Consider the following 19,936-nt stretch of genomic DNA (forward strand, 5'->3'; position numbering starts at 1 on the left):
GGTTCAGGTCACAAGATTGGACTTCTTGTAAACAGGATCTCTCTAAATTCATTGTCCATCCAAAAAACAGGCCACCAGGTGGAGGGATCTATAGTTGGGATGGATGGTCCTGCCTCTATTCTGAGACAGCAGGTTTAGAAACAGTTGTAAGTATTTGTATAGGCAAGAGACCGTCCATAGGTCAGTGGTGAACCACAATTGCCTTGGCCACCATGATACTATCAAAATTACAGTTGCCTTGTCCTGCTTGATCTTCCTGAGGACACAAAGTAGTAGGGGGATGGGAGACAAGGCATAAATCAATGGGTCCAACCACTGTACCAGGAAAACATCCCCGCTTGAATTGTGCCCCTGGATAACTCAAGAGCAGTAGGCTGGGCACTTCTTGTTTCCTTGGATTGCAAAGATATCCCAGGATGGGAATCCCCACTGTTGTAAAATATACTGCACCACCGAAGAGCAGAGTTCTCACTCACGATCCTTGTGAAAATGCCTCCTTAGGCGGTCCACCAGGGAGTATATTACTCCTAAAAGGTGCACGGTTGAAAGGATAATTTGATGCTGAATGCATCAGTTTCAGAACTTGATTGCTTCCCTGCAGAATGGGCTGGACTTTGCTTCTCCTTGTTTGTTTATGTAGATTCACAATTCCAAAGCCAAAAGGGACTATTGTGATAATCTAGTCCAGTGGGTCTCAACCCAGGGTACACACACTCCTGGGGAGTATGCAGAGGTCTTCCAGGAAGTACATCAACTCATCTAGATATTTGCCTAGTTTTGCAACAGGCTATATAAAAGCACGAGCGAAGTCAGGACACACTAACATTTCATACAGACAATGACTTGTTTATACCGTTCTGTATACTATACACTGAAATGTAAGTACAATATTTATATGACAACTGATTTTTATAATTATATGGGGAAAATTAGAAAGTAAGCAATTTTCCAGTAATAGTGTGCTGTGACACTTCTTTTTATGTCTGATTTTGTAAGCAAGTAGTTTTTAAGTGAGGTGTAACTTGGGGGTATGCAAGACAAATCAGACTCCTGAAAGGGGTACACTAGTCCGCAAAGGTTGAGAGCCACTGATCTAGTCTGACCTCCTGTATAACCCAGGCCTTAGAACTTCCCCAAAATAATTTCTAGAGCAGATCTTTTAGAGAAACATTTAGTCTTGATTTAAAGTTTCTAGTGATGGAGACTCTGCTATGACCTTTGGTAAATTGTTCAAATGGTTAATTACCCTCACTGATAAAAAGTATGTGTTATTTCCAGGCTGACTTTGGCTAGCTTTAACTTGCAGCCATTGGATTGTGTCATACCTTTTTGTGCTAGACTGAAGAGCCCATTATCAAATATTTATTCTCCATGTAGGTACTTGAAGACTGTAATCAAGTCATCCCTTAGCCAACACTTTGTTAAGCTAAATAGATGGGACTCCTTGCGTCTATCACTATAAGGCATGTTTTCTAATCCTTTAATCATTCTCCTGGCTCTTCTCTGAACCCTCTCCAATTTATCAGCATCCTTCTTCAATTGTAGACACCAGAACTGGACACAGTATTTCGGCTGTGGTCACACGAGTGCCAAATACAGAGCTAAAGTAACCTCTCTACTCCTAGTCAATATTCCCATTTATTCATCCAAGGATTGTACTAGCCCTTTTGGCTACAGCATTGCACTGGGAGCTCATATTCAGCTGATTATCTAGGATAGAGTTGCCTATCCTGTAAATATGGCCTAAATTCTTGTTCCTACATGTATACATTTACATATTAAAACACGTTGTTTGCTTGTGCCCAATTTCCCAAGTAACCCAGATTGCTCTGTATCAGTGACCTATCCTCTTTTTTTTTTTTAAATCATTCCCCCAATTTTTGTATCAACTGAAAATTTTATCAGTGATTTTCTGTTTTCTTACAGGTCATTGATACAAATGTTACATAGCACAGGGACAAAAGAACTGATCCCTACAGGCCCCCACTAAAGAATCATCAGTGATGATTCCCCATTTACAATTACACTTCAAGATCTATTGGTTATCCAACTTTTATTCCATTTAATGTGTGCCATGTTAATTTTATATCTCTCTAGATTTTTAATCAAAATATCATGCAGTACCAAGTCACATGTCTTAAGGAAGTCTAAGTATATTACATCAATGCCTTTATCAACCAATTTGTAATCTCATCAAAAGCGATGTGTTAGTTTGACAGGATTTATTTTCTGATAACCCCATGTTGATTGGCATTAATTATATTACCCTTCTTTAATTCTTTATCAGTTGAATCCTGTATCAGTTGCTCCTGCTCCTGTTTGGGAGGTGATCTTTGTTGAAAGCAGTGCCGGGGTCTCATAGTCTGCGGCCCAAAAGTACAGATCACAGGAGCCCCAGTATGGCCAGTGGGTGGGATCGTAACAATAAGGCAGCAAGGAGGGGAGTACCATTGGTCACTAGCCCAACAGTTTGGGTCATGAGGACTTGGAGGCATCCAGGAGGCTCTGGAAGCCCTCTCTGGGATCAAGTCTTGTTTCTGAACCACTGGAGTAAGGGTTGTTTGACTATTGGTGGATCTGATGGTACCATGTGTTTTAAGACCATACGGCCAGAGGCAGGAATGGGCGAATAAGATACTGATGGCGTTGGAGCACTTTTGGCATGACTGTTGCTCAAGATTGGTAAATGATGTGCTGATGGTGCAAGGATAGAATTGGGTCAGAAAAACTGGTGATCTGGGATGTGTGTATATCACCAGATCCTTGAGAAGGGTATATCAAGGCCTAACGAGAGGAGAGCTGGCAGGAGTCTTGGATATGGATGGATCCATCAGTGTGAGTTTGGATGCAGCAGTATTTGTACTGTGCAGTATCATCAGTGCGGACAGTGAAAGTTCCCTTGTGTGGTGCAAGGGTCACTCCTGCCCCTGTCATAGATGGCTTCGGAATGGTGGTAACTCCCAGTTCTGTTGATACCAATCCATGCTTCCTGTGAGCTCTGGGTTGAACCCAACTTGTGGCACAGAGAAGAGGAAAAGCAGGCTTTTTCTTAGACGATGTATGGAGTGGTTTGTCCCTCTTTTAATGAGGGTGTTTATCTTTACCCTCCTCATGCCTCCATTTAGTGGAGTCCTTGGGTCTGCTGGAGGATTTCCAGCTAGAGAGCACTGGTGCCAGTGGGATACTACCAGGAGGCTCATGTCAGTGAGATGGGGATCAGGAGGGGGGCAGGATCAGACTGGGGCTTCAAGGACATCTCCATTAAATATCTGAACTCTTGAGACTGCCTAAGTACAAGGGGAAACGAGCAACAAATATCACTTTTTTAAGGAATGTGCGATTCCTCAAGGTAATACAGGCAGCTCTAGCAAGGGTCACTAATCAGAAAGAACCAGAGACATGACAGACAGGGCTTGAAGCTTGAAACCTTGGGCATACCAAATGGTGGGAGGACAAAGGGAGGGAACCCCCCAAATCCCAAACTATCTAAGAAAAAAGATTTACAAAACTATTTTCAGAGCCGAAGTTTGAGCAGTAACACTGGAAAGGCTATGCACAGCTAAGGGTTCTGTCCCAGGCTGGGAGTGGTGGAAAGGAACTGGAAAAGCCATTGGTCTATGCCACCCCTTTTGAGTCTCTCAAGGAAGAAACTGGCCTTGGGCCCAAGGGGTGGGCTCCCCAGAAGTTCTACCCCAGCCTACAGCATGGGATTCACATGGGCCAGATAGTTCTGTTTCCCCACGGGATGTATTGGCTCAGTATATGAGTAGCCATCCTGAAAGGGAAGGTCTGTTACAGAGGGGCAGCACAACCAGAAAGCTGGGCCCAAAATCCCCTTACAGAAGTGGTTCTCTACCAGGGGTCCGGGGCCCCCTGGGGGGCTGCGAGCAGGTTTTAGGGGAGGCGCCAAGTGACTTTACAGAGTTATATGGTGGCAAAGATGGACACCAGGGTACTATCTCCAGGACAGTCCAAGTGAGTATCCAGATAGAACGTTTCCAGACCCACCCCCCCTTCCATGTTCAAAGTAAGCCCCACCATTTTGGGGCCATCCCAAGAGAGTGTCAATGTGACTGACGCTGTCCTGACTGGAGTATCCAGCAGTGCCACAATGGAGCCAAAGCACCAAGCCTCTCTGAGGCAACTGTCCCAGGGCTTTGCAGGAGGCTCCCAGGCTCCTGCTCTCCATCCCCACCCCTGTGAAGAGCAGGAACAAAAGACTGAGGCTGCTGATTTTGCTTCCCCAGCAGCAGCAACCCAGGGATGGTCACAAGCTGCTTCCTTCCTCTCGCTCTCTCAGTGGGTGGAAAGAGAAGGAAGGAATCACAGCCTGGAAGCCCTGGGGCGGGAGCCTGCAAAGCCCCTGCTATTGCCCCATGCCCGGGATCCCTCGCTAGCAGCAGCCCTGCCTGAACAGGCAGGGAGAGGGACAGCCCCGGGGTGGGGCGGAGGACACTTGCCCCCCAGCCCAGCTGACACCCCTAGGCTCCCTCCCGCATATGCCTTGAGCTGGGACTTGGAGACCTTGTCGCTCTGGTCCAGGTCCAGGGCGATGAAGGCGTGCCAGATGGCCTTGAGCAGCGCCTCTTTCAGCGCCCCCATGGCCAGCCTGCCCCCAGGCCGCTGCACCCCAGCCGCCCCGTCCCCAGCTGGTCCTGCTGCAGCTCGCATCACTCCACCCCTCTCCGCCACTGGCAGCCAACCAGGCCCAGCGGCGCGGGGCAGGGCTGCGCCCTCTGGGGCAATAGGAAGTGATTGAGCCCTGGGCAGCTGCAGGCTGAGGATCGTGCGCGCCCCGCTCCACCTCTCCCTGACCCCTCGCATAAAGCAGCCCCTGCTCCCAACACCCCTCCCCCCCGCAGCAGGCTGGAACCGGCCCCTGAAAGGCGAAGTCCTGCTGGCCCTCCTCACCCTGCCCTCCAACCCTGAGCTGCCCGCGGGGCCGCACAGCAGGCTCGGGCCCCACACGTGTAGCCCAGGTGGGCAGTTGGGCCAGTCGGTAATTATCACAGTGAAACGTGAGGCCCCGATCCTGGCAATGTTCCCAGCTGGGGCTGAGCACAGGAATGACATTGTCCTGGGGCAGAAATGGTTGCAGGCTCAGGGCCTTGTTTTCTGTAATGTCTTTCAAATTAAACATGTAGCCCCAAAATGCTTTACAGCAGTGGTTCTCAACCAGGGGGGCCGTGAGCAGTTTTAAGGGGGTCCGTCAAACAGGGCCAGCATCAGACTCACTGGGGCCCAGGGCAGAAAGCCAAAGCCCCACGGGATGGGGCTGAAGCTCGAGCCCCTGAGCCCCACCACCTGGGGCAGAAGCCGAAGTCTGAGCAGGTTAGGTTCATGGGGCTCCCTGTGGCATGGGGCTTTTATATGGAGAAAATCAGTTGTTGTGACACAGGTGGGCCGTGGAGGTTTTATAGCATGTTGGGGGGAGGGGCCCTCAAGAAGAAAAGGATTGAGAACCCCCGCCTTTCAGAAATTTCTAGCATTGGCTGCATCTGGGCTATGATGGGGGAGGAGGGGATGCCTCAGAGCCAAGTTCTTTTCCAATCCTGCCTGCCTTCTTGTCTCCTTTGCTGCTGGATCGAGAAGGGGGCTGAGGTAACCCTGTTTGACCTGAATTGCCTCTTGTCTAGCAGATCAGCTTCTTGAATCTTTCTTGCTTTCTCTCCTGCTTGCGGAAGGGGGCAGACGACCCCACCTAGATGGGGCTGAGAGAGAGAGAAAATGGGTCCTGCCCACAGAACTGGTTGAGCTCCCCAGTGAGATACTTGTTAAGGGGCAGCAGGAGACACAGACCCTTCCTTTTGTCTCTGGCTTTTCTCAGCCTAGCTCACTTCATGAAGCCTGTAGCAGCCCCAAAAAATCAAACACAGTCCTGGAACACAGCTGGGAATGAGACAGGCACATTACTGAGCTGAAATGTAGACTAAAATTTGAAATAAAAACTGGAATTTCCCTCAGAAAAGCTCTGCAGCAGGATGGGCTGGCTGAGCTGCCAGCCACCCGAAGCAGAAAAAAGTAAGGGAACTTCAGGACATGGGGCATTCCCCTGCTGTCAGTGACTGACAGGTCTGGTTTTGCCCCAAAAGACGCAAGCTGGCTGAAGTACAATTGTAATAGATCTGTGGACCTTAGCATGAAGCAGAAACGAAGTAACAGACTGGAGGGAGATAAGAGAGAATGCTCCCCCCACTAACTGTAACAGACTGAAGTTTTACTGAAAAACCACCAACTCTATAATTATTGTACAGTAACTCCATGGCTGCGATTCTGGGAGCTGTTCCGCCCCACTCCCGGCCAGGCAGGGCCACCCGGAACACAGGGCCCTGGGTTAAGGGCGGCCCCGGGTTAAGGGCGGCCCCGGGGCTGCAACTCTAAAGCCCCTTTTGGAATGCCACCTGCACCTCCCCCTTGCTCCCCTGCCCAGCACGCCCCCTCCCCACCGCGGGTGGGTGTGTGCTGGGCACCCTGTGTTTACTGGTAAATCCGCCCTTGCCTCCCTCCCAGTTCTTAGGACTTTCTGGGAGGGAGTGGGGGAGCGGAGATGTGGAGCTTCCCTGCTCCCTCCCTCCCAGAAAGTCCTAAGTGCCGCCAAACAGCTGTTTGGCAGTGGGGGAAATGCTGGGAGGGAGGTAGAGAAGAGGAACTTGTGCAATGCTCCCTTGTAAAGTCGCTACTCTTCCACAGAATCCTACAAGCAGTGGACAGAGCAGGCAGCCAAACAACGTTATAAGGAAGCACTGCACAACTTTAAACAAGTATGTTTCCTAATGGAGTAGTGACGTAACTTGGAAACAACATTAAGTGGGAGGACGTTAAGTGAGGAGTTACTGTATAAGCTTCTTCTGCTTCCAGAACTGATGGAGTGAATAGTCTCCCCAGAGTTACCTGGAAAGAGAAGAGTTGGCTGCCGCATATAGGACAGCTGCCATTCTCTTTGTAGAAAATGAATGTACTCTCTGCACCTGCTCAGTAAATATAAACTCGGAAGCTTGCCTCTAACTCACAGAGCTTCTATTTGAAATCCCTCTGTAAATCACCTTATATGATCCACAATACCAGCTACTACTATTTAGCAGGGACAATGTATGTTCTATCTTTCTACCAATAGCTTCACTATTTTCCCTCTCTTTCCTGCAAAAAGGGCAATCTTCTCTCGTAAGAGTGAAGGGAAAGTCCCTATTTCTTTTTCAATGCATTATTTATTAATAGCTCTACAATGATGGCCTTACGCATCCATTTTCTAAACACTGAATAGGCACAGATTTGTTATTCTTACCTGGTGCACACAGTCCAGGAACTGTAAGAAAATGGGAGCAAATCCACTACCCTGACAATTGAGGGTCACATTACTACGCTGATTGAACTTATGACCAAAAGAGAGCCACTCTTTTTCCACTAACATTCGGAAGCCTTCAAGTGTCCTGTAGAACGGATCACTGAGTAATTGCACTAGAGACACCACCTAGATCACAAAACAGAGTGCACTGGCATTAATATTAGATATATCATGTTCAACAAACTGAAATGTTCTAAACTTGTTTTTATGAAATACTGCAAGGCATCAAAAGCATTAAAATAAATTAAGTTATAAATAACTGGGGAAGTTACTAGATAAGTGATTTACAAAGGCAGAAATAATCCAAATTTGGATAAGAGCAAGTTTCATACAAAAGAGCTTCAACTAAAGTGAGGTTTTACTGAATTTGGGGGAAAAAAGCAAATTCAAGTGATTACTGAATTTGGAAATCACTACGCTATTTACCAAATTTAAATTAAAAACATTATCAACAGACAAAAATGACAAACGTTTAGAAAATGGGTGCTGGCCATCTCAGCTGGCAGAGGATTGCAGAAAAGGACCTGGAAGGTGGTCGACTATACCCTCTGGAGTGATGCCATGTTGCCTGCAGCCCTTCCTTTATCAGCCATTAGGTGGTGGTTAAAAGACAGCACTGGGCAGAAATGGGTCTCTTCCTGCTCTGTCTATACATCTATCCCTCCACTCCTCCCTTATAATTTAAAAATGGCTGAGTAGACGGTGTTAAGTTTCAATTGTGCTTTTGTTTGTACGGAGCTATGAGTTATGTGTCAGGTTCTCAAACAATTTGATGGAATTATTGATTTGCTGTATGTACCTTTTGGATTATGATGCATTTACACAGGCACAATCTACTCACTGAATGAGCTCAGCTGTTGCTTTTCATTTAATGCCTGGTTTGTTTCACAAGATCTATACTTTGGTAATTTGTCCTGGAAGCAGATGCTACAGGGTCGGAACTGTATGTGTACATGGCAAAGAGTCTCTCGAACATACAGTGGTAGAGCTAAGGGCATAATGCCCATCAACTCACCTTGTGTGCCAAAATGTGTTTCAGCCACGAAGTTAAGCAATTTCTAGTCGTGAATTTTAGCCTTTCCTCATGAAGTAGTCTGCACAGGACTGCAGACCTTGGTTAGGCCCTTGAATTGTGCAGGGCCATCAAGACCTTGGGTGAAAGCATACATTTTGACTGCTTGTTCTGGATTTGAAAATCAAAATGGATGAAGAGTGACAGATCAGGTAGCCCTTGCCTTTTCCCTGCTGCCAGGACAGGTTGCGTTTAGGAATTTGTTGTTTAAAGTTATAAGAAAATTACAGCTACTTAGCCAAAACCTAATGCCTGGTGTTTACTAGCCTCCACCATTCACAAATTTGTAATAGCAGCTTACCTGTGCAGTAATATCCCAACCATCTTCCAAACAAACCATAACTGAAGAACCATTCTCAAGGAGCTCTGATATGACCACTCCCAATTGCATTATCCTGTGAAGCTACATAATATAAAAAAATTAGTAACATACTAAGAGTGCAGAATTCATCTGTTAATATTGCCAAATTCTTACAGATTCATATCATACCATACCATTGATGATTTAAACTATAAATATTAAATATATTAAATGCATGTTATATATATTAATAAATAAATATTAAGCCATTTATTTATTTAGGAAGTTTAAAAGGTTTACAAATCCTTGCCAGGTAAATATCAGAGACAAAACAATAATCATTATATCAGTGAAACATACAGTAATATAATCATCATAATTCTATTTAACAGAATGTTACCATATTATTGAGTAAGCATCTTTATACTACCTATATCATATTTCTAGTGATTTTATTAAATTGTGTGGAATCTCTGATCACGCATATTTAACAAATCCACTGTCTGTCAAATGTTAATATTCAAAGAAGTTGGACATGTGCTGTTTTTTCTGCAGGTGAGTGTACTTTGAGTACTGAACAAATGGTAACCAAATATTTAAGTATCTATTTTACTGGGTACGTAACTGGTGAGTTAACTTGTCTTTAACAATATCTACAGAGAATGTCGACTGTTCAAACTCTTCAGAATTTCAAATTTTTTCATTTAGAAAGCAAGTTTCTGTCTTATGGAAATAGATCAAATCTTCTCTCTCTTATATTTTGTTTTTGGCCAGGCTGGCTGGGATGCAGGCAAGTATATGCTCAAGTATTCATTATGGTACTAGCTCTACAAACACTTACGCACAGTTGTAACTTTACCCCCATGAACAGTCCTATTGATTTCAGTGTGACTTCTTATGGGATTATAATTACATGTGTGCTGAAGAGTGTTTGTAGGACTGAAGTCTCTTTCTTGTTATCAAGCTCATATTTTGTGAACATTTTCCTGATGTGATGCATAACAATTTTATTCCTAAAAATGAGAAAAATCTCTGTTTTCAGTTTCTACCATTTGTATGGTAATCCAAGATCAAACGTCACAGTAGAACATACTTGTGTAAGCAGCTTTAATGTAGGCCGAACATGGCTATTTCAGTTTTCAACAGTAGGAAGAAACCAATTGCATGTTGTATTGGACACAACCCAAACACGGTTAAAATTAACAGTGAAAAGTCTCAAAGCTTGAAAGTGAGGAATGGAAAAGATGTTGACACTGTTACAGGGAAGAAAGCAATGTAGGTGCAAAGACACAATATAAGACAAATCTAGGTTCATGGATGAAAAAAAACAAAAAAAGAATCAGCTGCAAAAGGAGAGTACAAGAGAAAGGACTCAGGGAGAACAGAGTGAAGGTGGAGAAAGAAAGTGAAAGACAGAGTCTGCCTTACAGACTCCCAAACAAGGATATAACTTTAGAAAATTCATCTTTCTACCAGTCTTCTGAGCCTTTATTAAATAGTATTTATTTTGTTACTACAAGATGTAAAAGGGAAAAATACATATACTACAGAAGTATTTAAAATACTTATGATACAGAAATGCAAAACTGTTACTTACCTCCTTGTAATTGTTGTTTGAGATGCGTTGTATGTCTATTCCACTGTAAGTGTGTGCGTATCTCATGCATGGGTGATGGAGAGTTTTCCCTAGCAGTACCTGTAGGGGCAGCTACACACGCATCTTGGCTTCCCTTTGATTGGAGCCCAGGGATATAACGGGTAGAGCAGCCCTACCCCTCCTTTATTTTTTTTCATACCAGAAACTTAGATGATAGACTCTGATGAGTTGGGGGAAAGGATGGGTTGTGGAATGGACATATAAAACACATTTTGAGAACAAGTTACAAGAAGGTAAGTAACCATTTTTCTTCTTTGAGTGATTGTGTATTCCACTGTAGGTAACTCCAAGTTGTTTCTCAACAGAGGTGAGGCTAGGAGTCTCTTCTGAAAAGGGGCTGTAGGACTCCTTTCCCCACATTCATATCATGCTGTGATGCTGCAGTAATTGCATAATGGCTAGCAAAGGTATGTACAGAGGACCATATCACCACTCTACAACTGTTAACAGTAGGAACATTTAAAAAAGGGGAAAAAGGAGGAGCCAGGGAACTACAGACCGGTCAGCCTGACTTTGCTCTAGTAGCTTCCCAGGTATCAATGTATAAAACATTCAATTTATGACTACCTGGAGGACGAAGGGGTGATCACTAGCAGCCAGCATGGATTTACTAAGAACAAATCATCCCAAACCAAATTGATTTCCTTCTTTGACAGGGTAACTGGTTTGATCAATAGGGAGAATGTGGTAGACATAATATACCTGGACTTCAGCAAGGCTTTTGACACAGTCCCGTGTGACATGATGATAAGTAAGCTGGAGAAATGCAGGCTCAGCAGAACTACCAGAAAGTGGATACATAATTGGTTAAACAACTGCAAACAAAGAGTAACTATTAATGGAAAGATGTCAGATTGGAGGGGGTCTCAAGTGGGATCCCACAGGAATCTGTTCTGGGTCTGGTGGTGTTTAATATATTTATTAAGAATCTGGATGTCGGAATAGAGAGATAACTGATCAAATTTGGAAGGGAAGGGAAAGGAACAGGGAGATCCGAACTGGTAGATATGCTGTTCTTGACAGAGGAGTCAAACATGCTGCTCCAAGGCCTGAGGCTGCCTGGAAAAAGCAAATGAGGAAGTAGAAGGAGGAGGCCTCCTCCTCTGTGCTCTGTGGTTGCATCTAGACTGTAACGAGGATGAATAGTGCATGGTTACTGCCATCATCATGACGCTCACAGCAGAGTCTGCTGCTTCCAAGGAAGCCTTCAGGGCCAATCGAGAGACCAGATGACCTTCCGCTAAGATGGCTTGGAATTCATCCCTAGAGTCTTCCGGCAACTTATTTATAAATTTAGACATTGCCTCCCAAGTCTAATAGTCATACCAGGCCAACAGGGCATGGTGCCTGACAATTCTAAGTTGTAATCAGCAGCTGAATAAACCTTTCTTCTAAAGAAGTGTAGCTTTTTTGCATCCTTTTCTTTTGGGGTAGCTTAGCTTGACTTTGGCAATGTTTTTCATTTACTCCAGCTACCACCAGTGAATCTGGTACAGGATGTAAATAAAACTGTTCAAAACCTTGGGAAGGAACCTCATATTTCATTGGGTATGCTTGGCTACAAGGGGTACAGAGAATTAAGTTTGCTAGAGTGACTTAATAGGCTGCATTATTGCCTAGCTTACAGGGAGGGCTCCCTTCCCTGCTTGTAGTTGTGTGTACAATATAAACAAGTTTGTGAAGGTTTTCCTCCATCTGAATACCTAAAAGCGGGATCAGGTTCTCAATGACACCCTGGACTCTTTACAGTGGGAAGTGTAAGAACCCACTTCTGACTCTGATGAGGAGTGTAAGTACTCTGAAGGCGAGGGTGGAGCAGTACTGGGAAGAGTCACTGGAGACTGGTACCAAGATCTGCACCAAGATAACAGAACTGGTGGCAGTATTGGTGTCTTCCTAGCTCTTGGTACCAAGTGTTGTTGAATACGTATCAGAGGCCTAAATACCATTGTTGACAATACTGACAAGATGGTACCATCCCTGAGACCACGGGTGTTGAAGCAGACACCAATGCCAGTGCCAAAGTCTGCCCAGTTTGCACTGGTACTGATAGAGGACGTTCCCCTAGAGTAAATGGGGAATCCAGTACTGAAAGGCAGCTGCAAAGGCCTCTGGCATTGTTGATACTAAGGGCAGGTCTGCCCTAAAAGCACTACATCGATGCAACTGCACCGCTGTAGTGCATCTACTAAAGACACTCTATGTCAATGGGAGAGCGCTCTCCTGTTGGCATAATTGCTCCACCTCTGCGAGAGGTTGAAGTATGTTTCCCGCTGACATAGCACTGGTGTAGACAGCACTTAGGTGCTATAACTTGCATCGCTCAGGGGGGTGGCTTTTTCACACCCATGAGCAATGTAAGTTACATTGACTCAAGCAGTAGCATAGACCTGCCCTAAGAGAGGAAGTTGTATGACACTCAGAAGCAGTGCCAGATCCTTCACAAGTCCCTGAAGCAGCAGTCTATCTCCATGGTAGGTACTGGAGCCAAAAACTCCAGTCTATGACAGCCACTATGAGATGGTCCCAGGCTGAGTCTATCCAGAGGGCATGATCTACATTTGGTACCAGAGTAGCTTACTCCTGCCAACAAGGAGTCGGTACTGAGGACTCAAAGGTAGCTGAAGCAGTCTTTTGAGGTTTGAGAGGTCAAGGGTGTCCTGAGCACTTGTGCTTCCTTGGTGATGGCTCTGGTGAAGATCTCTGTCTGTGTCAGATGGCAAGGCTGGGGGGGAGCACCCGTTGAAAGAGTGCTGAATGAGCTCCCTTGAAGAGAGCAAAGATGCCAGGCAAAGAGTGGATTCCATGCAATAGTATCGAAGATGCACTTCTCTCTGCTTCTTCATCCTTGATTTAAATCTGTGGCAGACTGGACACTGGTCCCTTATGTGGCCCTCAGCCAAGCATCTCAAACAGTGAGAGTGAGGGTTATTGATGAGCATCGCCTGTGACACCTGGACCAAGGTTTGAAGCCAGGAGATCTTAGCATAAGCCCTCCTACTACTACTGAGACAAAGTTCGCTTGGACAAACTAGTACAATTAGAATATTGAAACAAAATTAAATAAAATAAAGAAAAGTCCAAATGGATGAACTAAACACTAAACCCTATGAACTATAACAAAGTATATGCAGGATTTTTGTTTTCTATAACAACAAGAGGGTGTACTAAATGAATAACAACAATGTCCAACTGCCGAAAGAAAGAAGGAACTGAGGGGGGTCGTTGGCTCTGGGCACAAGGGAAGGCAGGATGCATACATGACCGCCCATAGGTACTGCTAGGAAAAACTCTCCACACCTGTGCACATACCTACAGTGGAACAGATGTATGGAATCACTCAAAGAGGATTAAAAGGTATATTCATCCTCATTTTGAATGCCCAACTTTTTACAATGCTCACATAATCATTAAGGATTTAGAAAATAATTGCAATTGCAACTGAGACTTGTAATAGATACAATTGAACAGCCCATCAAATAATAAGCAGCAGGGTAGCTGTATGGAAGCCTACGTTATCTTTCAAATTAAAGGAGCCACACGGCAAGCAGAATACATTTAAATGAAAGCACAACATTATTACTTTAAATTTCTTAATTTGAATCTAATGTGCATTATGCTAACTTAATAAAATACTGTAGTACCCTTCATTTTTTCTTATTTATGTACTTCCATTTAAAGAAGCATTCAAACCTTTTTAAACAGGATTAAAACACAAACTGTATAATTTATTTCCCTCTTCTCCAGCAGAGGAAAATCCTGTATACTAAAAACAAATCTACAGGATGAAGATCTGAGTTTTCTCATAGGCATGGTCTAAAAATGGCAAATTAAATATAAACTCACATTAGCTTTCCAATTTGTATTTATAACCATACTGTATATTATTTTGGTTTAGCACCATGAAAATGTCTTAATACTGAATTAGGGTAATGTGTGACATTATGATCTAGTCCAAAGCAAGGAAAGCACATCGTTGTTGTGCACCTGGAGCACTGCTGTAGGGACATTGTGACTCCCACAATCCCCCCGCTTCTTCAAGGAGGGAACATGCTCTGACAAATCTACACCCAATGTACTGCATATGCACCCCAATATGCTGGTGTAACTATGCTACTGAGCATGTTGGCAGGGAGGAGGAGTCAAGGCTCCACCCCTCCCACATTTTCACCCATCTGAGCAAGGGGGTGGACACAGCAGCTCTATGAAGCCAACTATCTCCCATACACTGGAAGTGCTGGCACAGTGCAAAAACACAATGGAGTAAGGAGGTGTAAGGCATCCGCCCTGCACTGCTACACAGAACAGGCAAAAATATGGGCCTTGGTGTGTAATTTCCAGAGTTACTGCATTATTCACTCTTTGTCTGTTTAGAGCATGTGTTCTCCTTGAGAGGCTATCATAACAAAAATGATCTATCATGTTTTATTATATTTTTAAGAGTATTTGTTCAACAACAGCTTCTCAACATAACACCTAGTTGTCCAAAAATGTTCATACTTATTATGATTTACAAAGTGCTTAATTTACCACATCCCCACTCACTTGAATCCCGTAAAAGACATACCTAATCATATTTTTATTTGGCTAATCTCTGTGAGTGTGTGTGTGGGAGGAGGAAGGAAAGGGAGAGATTAGTAGAGAATTTCTCAAAATATCAGTTGCACTGAAGGACTTTTATATGAGAGCTTCTCCATGTTTGACTATTAATAGCTCACAGATAGAATAGTTTATCTATTAAATGAAGGTATATACAGAAATGCAGCGTTAGCACACAACGATGAGATGTGATGATATATGAAGAATGGGTGTATGAGTTTTAAAAGAAAATTGCCAATTTATTATTCATCTTGCAAAGTTACCTCATTGTTCTACTTTTATATTTTTATCTAACTTTAATGGGAAACAGAAGAATTAAAGTGTGTGCAATCAAGGCCATAAAAATTAATACAGACAGTAAAAAAGCGAATTTGTATTCTGGCATTTTGTTCCACATTATAAGGAACAATGAATTACACTGTCTAGTTGTCAAATATATCTCACATCAATAACTCCTAATGCTGTATTAAAATAATAGTTAATGTCCGTATAATGCTATAACTGATTTCATGCAATGGAATTACAAGGAACAAAGAGAAAGGTTTGTTGGCTAGAACAACACACATTTCTCTGTCAGCAGAGATCAGAATTTATTCTGGGTAAACAGTACTACATATAAATTTTTAGAAGTATCTACCATATGAATTACCTGTGGGAACCACTCTGATTCACCAAGTGCCTTAAGGAACGTTACTTCAGAATCTGTAGGAATAGTACTGGGAACACAAACCCCCATCATCTTTTTAAAACTAGTTTTCACCTGTCGGATGTCACTGAACTCAACAGCAACAAATTCACAATTCAAAGCAAGATCAAGTTTGAAGCCCTGTGGATGAATAAGACAATGACACATTATTCATTGGAAAAGCATATTTTTCGTGCAAAGTATCTATGTGAGAAAAGATGCTTTCAAAGAGATTGCTTTAATGCTAAGAATTTCCAAACACAATTTACATTTCATTTTTTCCCATAAGAAACTGCCTAGTACAAAATGATTCTTACAACACTCTTGCAAAAGATACCAAAATATACTTCCCCCATCCACCACCCGCAATAAAAATGGATGTTAAATACTTCTATTCTATTCTATGTGAATAGTAAAATAAGGTTGGCGTTTAGTAGACCTTCCTAACTCTTTTGAAATGACATTGGACTTCTGTGAACAGGTACAGTATCATTAAAAAATAAAATTATTATTTGATAAATATGAACTTGATGCTTGATTATAAAGTAATTGTTTCAATCAGAATGGGCAATTAATACTTTTTATTTATTAAGTTCAATTGAAGGTTTTGACTTAAATCACCAAACACAAGGGAATTTAATGGTAGATGATTGTCTGTTAGAAGTGATATGTCTAGGTATTCTAGCCGATGGTATGCAAGATTATCTACTCTTCTTGGACTCTTCTGATAGAAAAGCCCAAGACCTGTAGTGTGTGGGTACAGGGCACCTCTGCGATAACAGTAATTGGTATTTATAAAGCACTTTCCAGCTTCAAATAACTGATGGGGAACTTAAAGAAAAGACATTTTCTTTGTCAAAGGCTACAAAGAGACCAAAGCAGAATTAATATTCAGAAGTTCCTAGGTCCTAGTCCTGCACTCACACCACAATTCTCTCTCAATATATTAACAGAGGTTTATCTCAATATGATCTAAAATGTGTGAGTAATAAAGCTTAGGGTTGGGGAGTGTGACATATTGGTAAGAAGGCTACCTCATTTTTTATCTCATTCCACACCAGTTCATTTGAAACCATTTTTTTTAAACAGACAAGAAAACACAGTTTCTGTCAAGCTAAAATTAACTTCCTGAATAAAGTAAGAAGAATTAAAGATGGATTCCTGTGGTAAAAAACTAAAACAACAAAAGATACAGGGCAGCTGACTCCCCTAAATAATCATTGCAAGCTGAAAAAAAAGGAGTACTTGTGGCACCTTAGAGACTAACAAATTTATTTGAGCATAAGCTTTCGTGAGCTACAGCTCACTTCATCGAGGTAGCTGCATCTACACAAAGCTTAGCTCAACATGTAGCAGAACTGAAAGAATATCTGAGACTCAGACTTGATACAATATCAGAAGATATCTGTGGCCTTTTCAGAGGGATGCCTGATGTTAAATACCATACTTTGAAAATGAATTACCAAAGTAGTACCAAAAAGTGGTACTGAAACTAATGACTTTATGAGTGAAATTATCTTGCTGAAAAACAGACTGGAGAATTATGAGGACCTGGAAAATACAACTAGAAGAAATAACTTTTACCGAATAGACAATACTGAAGGCCTGGAAAGGAAAAGTCTGATTAATTTTCTTTAGAAGCTGCTCTGACACACCTAAAATAGGGCCTGCAACTCTCTACACTTGATAAATAGAGAGGTCTCACAGGGTGTCAGGCTGAAAAAGCTGTGAAAATGAGAAACATAGACCCATTAGGCTAACTCATCAGATGGTGTAAATTGTTATAGCTCCACTGTAAAGTCAATGGAACTTGGCTATTTTACACCATCTGAGGATCTGGCTTGTCTTTATGCTGCTAAATTGTAATGATAATATAATGATGCTGAGTGGAGAGCAAGGAAAATGAAACACACTGGCCATTTTTTCTCATTTTTTTGCTAACCTAACCAAACTAATGCTTTATTTAATGGAATAAAGCAGATTCTCAGGGAAACTAACATTAGAAATGGCATTAAGTACTCAGTTAACTTTACTATGGCCCTGGCAGCTTCTACAATATTTTGCAAGTAACCAACAAAAGCTCAGCAAACACTTCAAACCCCAAGGATAAATTTGACCAACAGTAAAAGTATGGTGTTTTTTAAATTTAAAAGCCAAAGTCAAACAGCTCTCTATTCACAGATACAGATAAATGACAGTTGGCCCACCATAATCTATTAATCACTGTAGGACATTAAAATCAGGACCACTGTTTCTGTGAGCGTCAATATTGAAAGAACATGTAGCGGATGTCCTAAAGATCCAAAATCTGAAGAAATATATGGCTCATGTCATGTCTAAAAGATAATTCAACATAAATAATCTTTTAAGTTAAGTGATTTTATATACCATGGGATGCACTTTAGTTCTCAGATTTACTTTAATATCATGCTATATTGCTTCTTATAATAATTATATCTGTTTATGTATAGTGTGTCATGACTGCTTACTATAGTCAACGGCCAGTCTATAATTTTCATGATTTTGTCTTTTTAAAATGTACTTTAAAAAGAAAAAAAACCCATAAAATCTCAATATCAGAACAGCAAAACTTTTTTCCAAAGCTAAAAAATGGCTTTCCTCACTGGCATTAATTTTTTAGCTTTATTATTGAATGCACTGGACTGCATGCTGGTATACAAGTTAATGAATGGAAAGCAGGGACAGTACTAAGGAAAGTGAATTGTCATCAAGGTGAAGGAGATGTAGAGTGATATACCGTATGTGTTTAAGTGAGGGTGCCTGAGTTACATTCATGATGAAAAGTACGGATGAAAAATATGCAGGTGGAGGTTTGTAGCTTCCAGAAAGGTGGCACTAGCTAGATCTTCCAAACATTATTGTCTGCCTCAGATTTCTGGGGATACTAGTGGAATTTTCTGCTTTTTCATGCAAAGCTTTCCATTCCTCCAACATTGTGCATACTCCCAAAGTAGGCTATTTTGAAATTTATCAGCTTTCCTCTATGTCAGCTTTACTTTGTATTTCAAAATCTCCCAACTTGTCTGAGTTTGAGTCTGACCCTTAATGATTCTAAAATATAAATGAACACACAGGGAAATAAGTCACTCTGTGGTGAACTGCATCACTGACAATACACTTTGGATTACCTTATCTTGTGCTGGGTTATATTGCATTAAATATTAATACTAATTAAATATTAATTGTACACAGCAACCTTATACATAACGAGACAATAAAAATGTGGATATGTGTCTGCATAGCCAATACTATTCAGAATCTCTATGAGAGTTTACACGTTTAGAAAAGTTACCCATCTGTTGTATCTTGAACATCCTTTTGTTATTTATCTATTAAAACAACTAAACCCAACCAAACAAAAATTCTTTTAATGCATAAGCAAGATAGACATTACCCTTAACTGAGATTTTTCTCCAAATATGTAGAGGGCAGCTTGGCGTTTCAGAAGCTGGTTTTGCAAAAATGAACTGTTATTGTATGATGCTGTGTTATCTTTCCCTGCTAGTCTTGCACCGACATCAATGAATGGCGCTTGAGTGCTGACAAATCGATTGCTAGAACGAAGACTTGCCCATACACCTTTACAAAGATTAAAAATATTACAAAACAATCTCTCTCTCTCATACAAATGAAGTTTTGTAGAATATACACACCGAAGCATGCATACCTAAGTATACTTTTGAAAGTAAGGTGTTTGCACATATCATTTGGATTATTTATAGAATGGAACAAATATCATGTACTGGAAAGAAATAATCCCAAATTGGAAAAATTACACAACTAAAATTCTCCAAATTCTCCCAATTAAACTACAGTACAGTAATACAATGTGACATACTGATCAAAACTAGTTGAACATTTAATACTCTACAGACTGATAAACATTGTACTGTATTAATAGTGTTTGCTATAAAAATCTATACATGGTTCTGAGATGAATTACAATTTTCAGATAATTAATATGCATTTAATGAAAGCGCTAAGTGATCTTTTCAGTACTATGGACAAATTTCTATAGCTTTCCTTGCTTCAGGCCTATTGTTTTGGGAGCTTATCTACTAGGAATAGCCTGCTATCACATAAGGTTTTTCCTCAACAACTGAAAGTACCTCATATGAAATAACAGAGTGCCCCATTACTACTTACTGTAATTAAAATATCAGCATAAGCAATCAAAATATTAAACTTCCTGATGTTATTCCATATTTGAGCTTGAATAATAATAATTACAGTATTTAAAGCCACAATCATGGATTATC

The 19,936-nt window shown here is 41.8% G+C and overlaps 1 protein-coding gene across 1 annotated transcript in view; it reads right to left on the minus strand.

The window, feature by feature from the left end:
- SBF2 (SET binding factor 2) overlaps positions 1-19,936 on the minus strand; it is a 553,147-nt gene that overhangs the window by 37,589 nt on the left and 495,622 nt on the right. Inside the window, exons 30-33 of the mRNA XM_077818401.1 lie at positions 19,072-19,256; positions 15,621-15,797; positions 8,716-8,817; positions 7,283-7,468 (exon numbers count right to left, since the gene is read on the minus strand). Of these exons, the coding sequence (XP_077674527.1) occupies positions 7,283-7,468; positions 8,716-8,817; positions 15,621-15,797; positions 19,072-19,256 (650 nt within the window). The remainder of the gene's footprint in view (positions 1-7,282; positions 7,469-8,715; positions 8,818-15,620; positions 15,798-19,071; positions 19,257-19,936) is intronic.

This window comes from Eretmochelys imbricata, chromosome 6 (genome assembly GCF_965152235.1).
Source record: "Eretmochelys imbricata isolate rEreImb1 chromosome 6, rEreImb1.hap1, whole genome shotgun sequence".
NCBI classification, from domain to species: domain Eukaryota; kingdom Metazoa; phylum Chordata; order Testudines; family Cheloniidae; genus Eretmochelys; species Eretmochelys imbricata.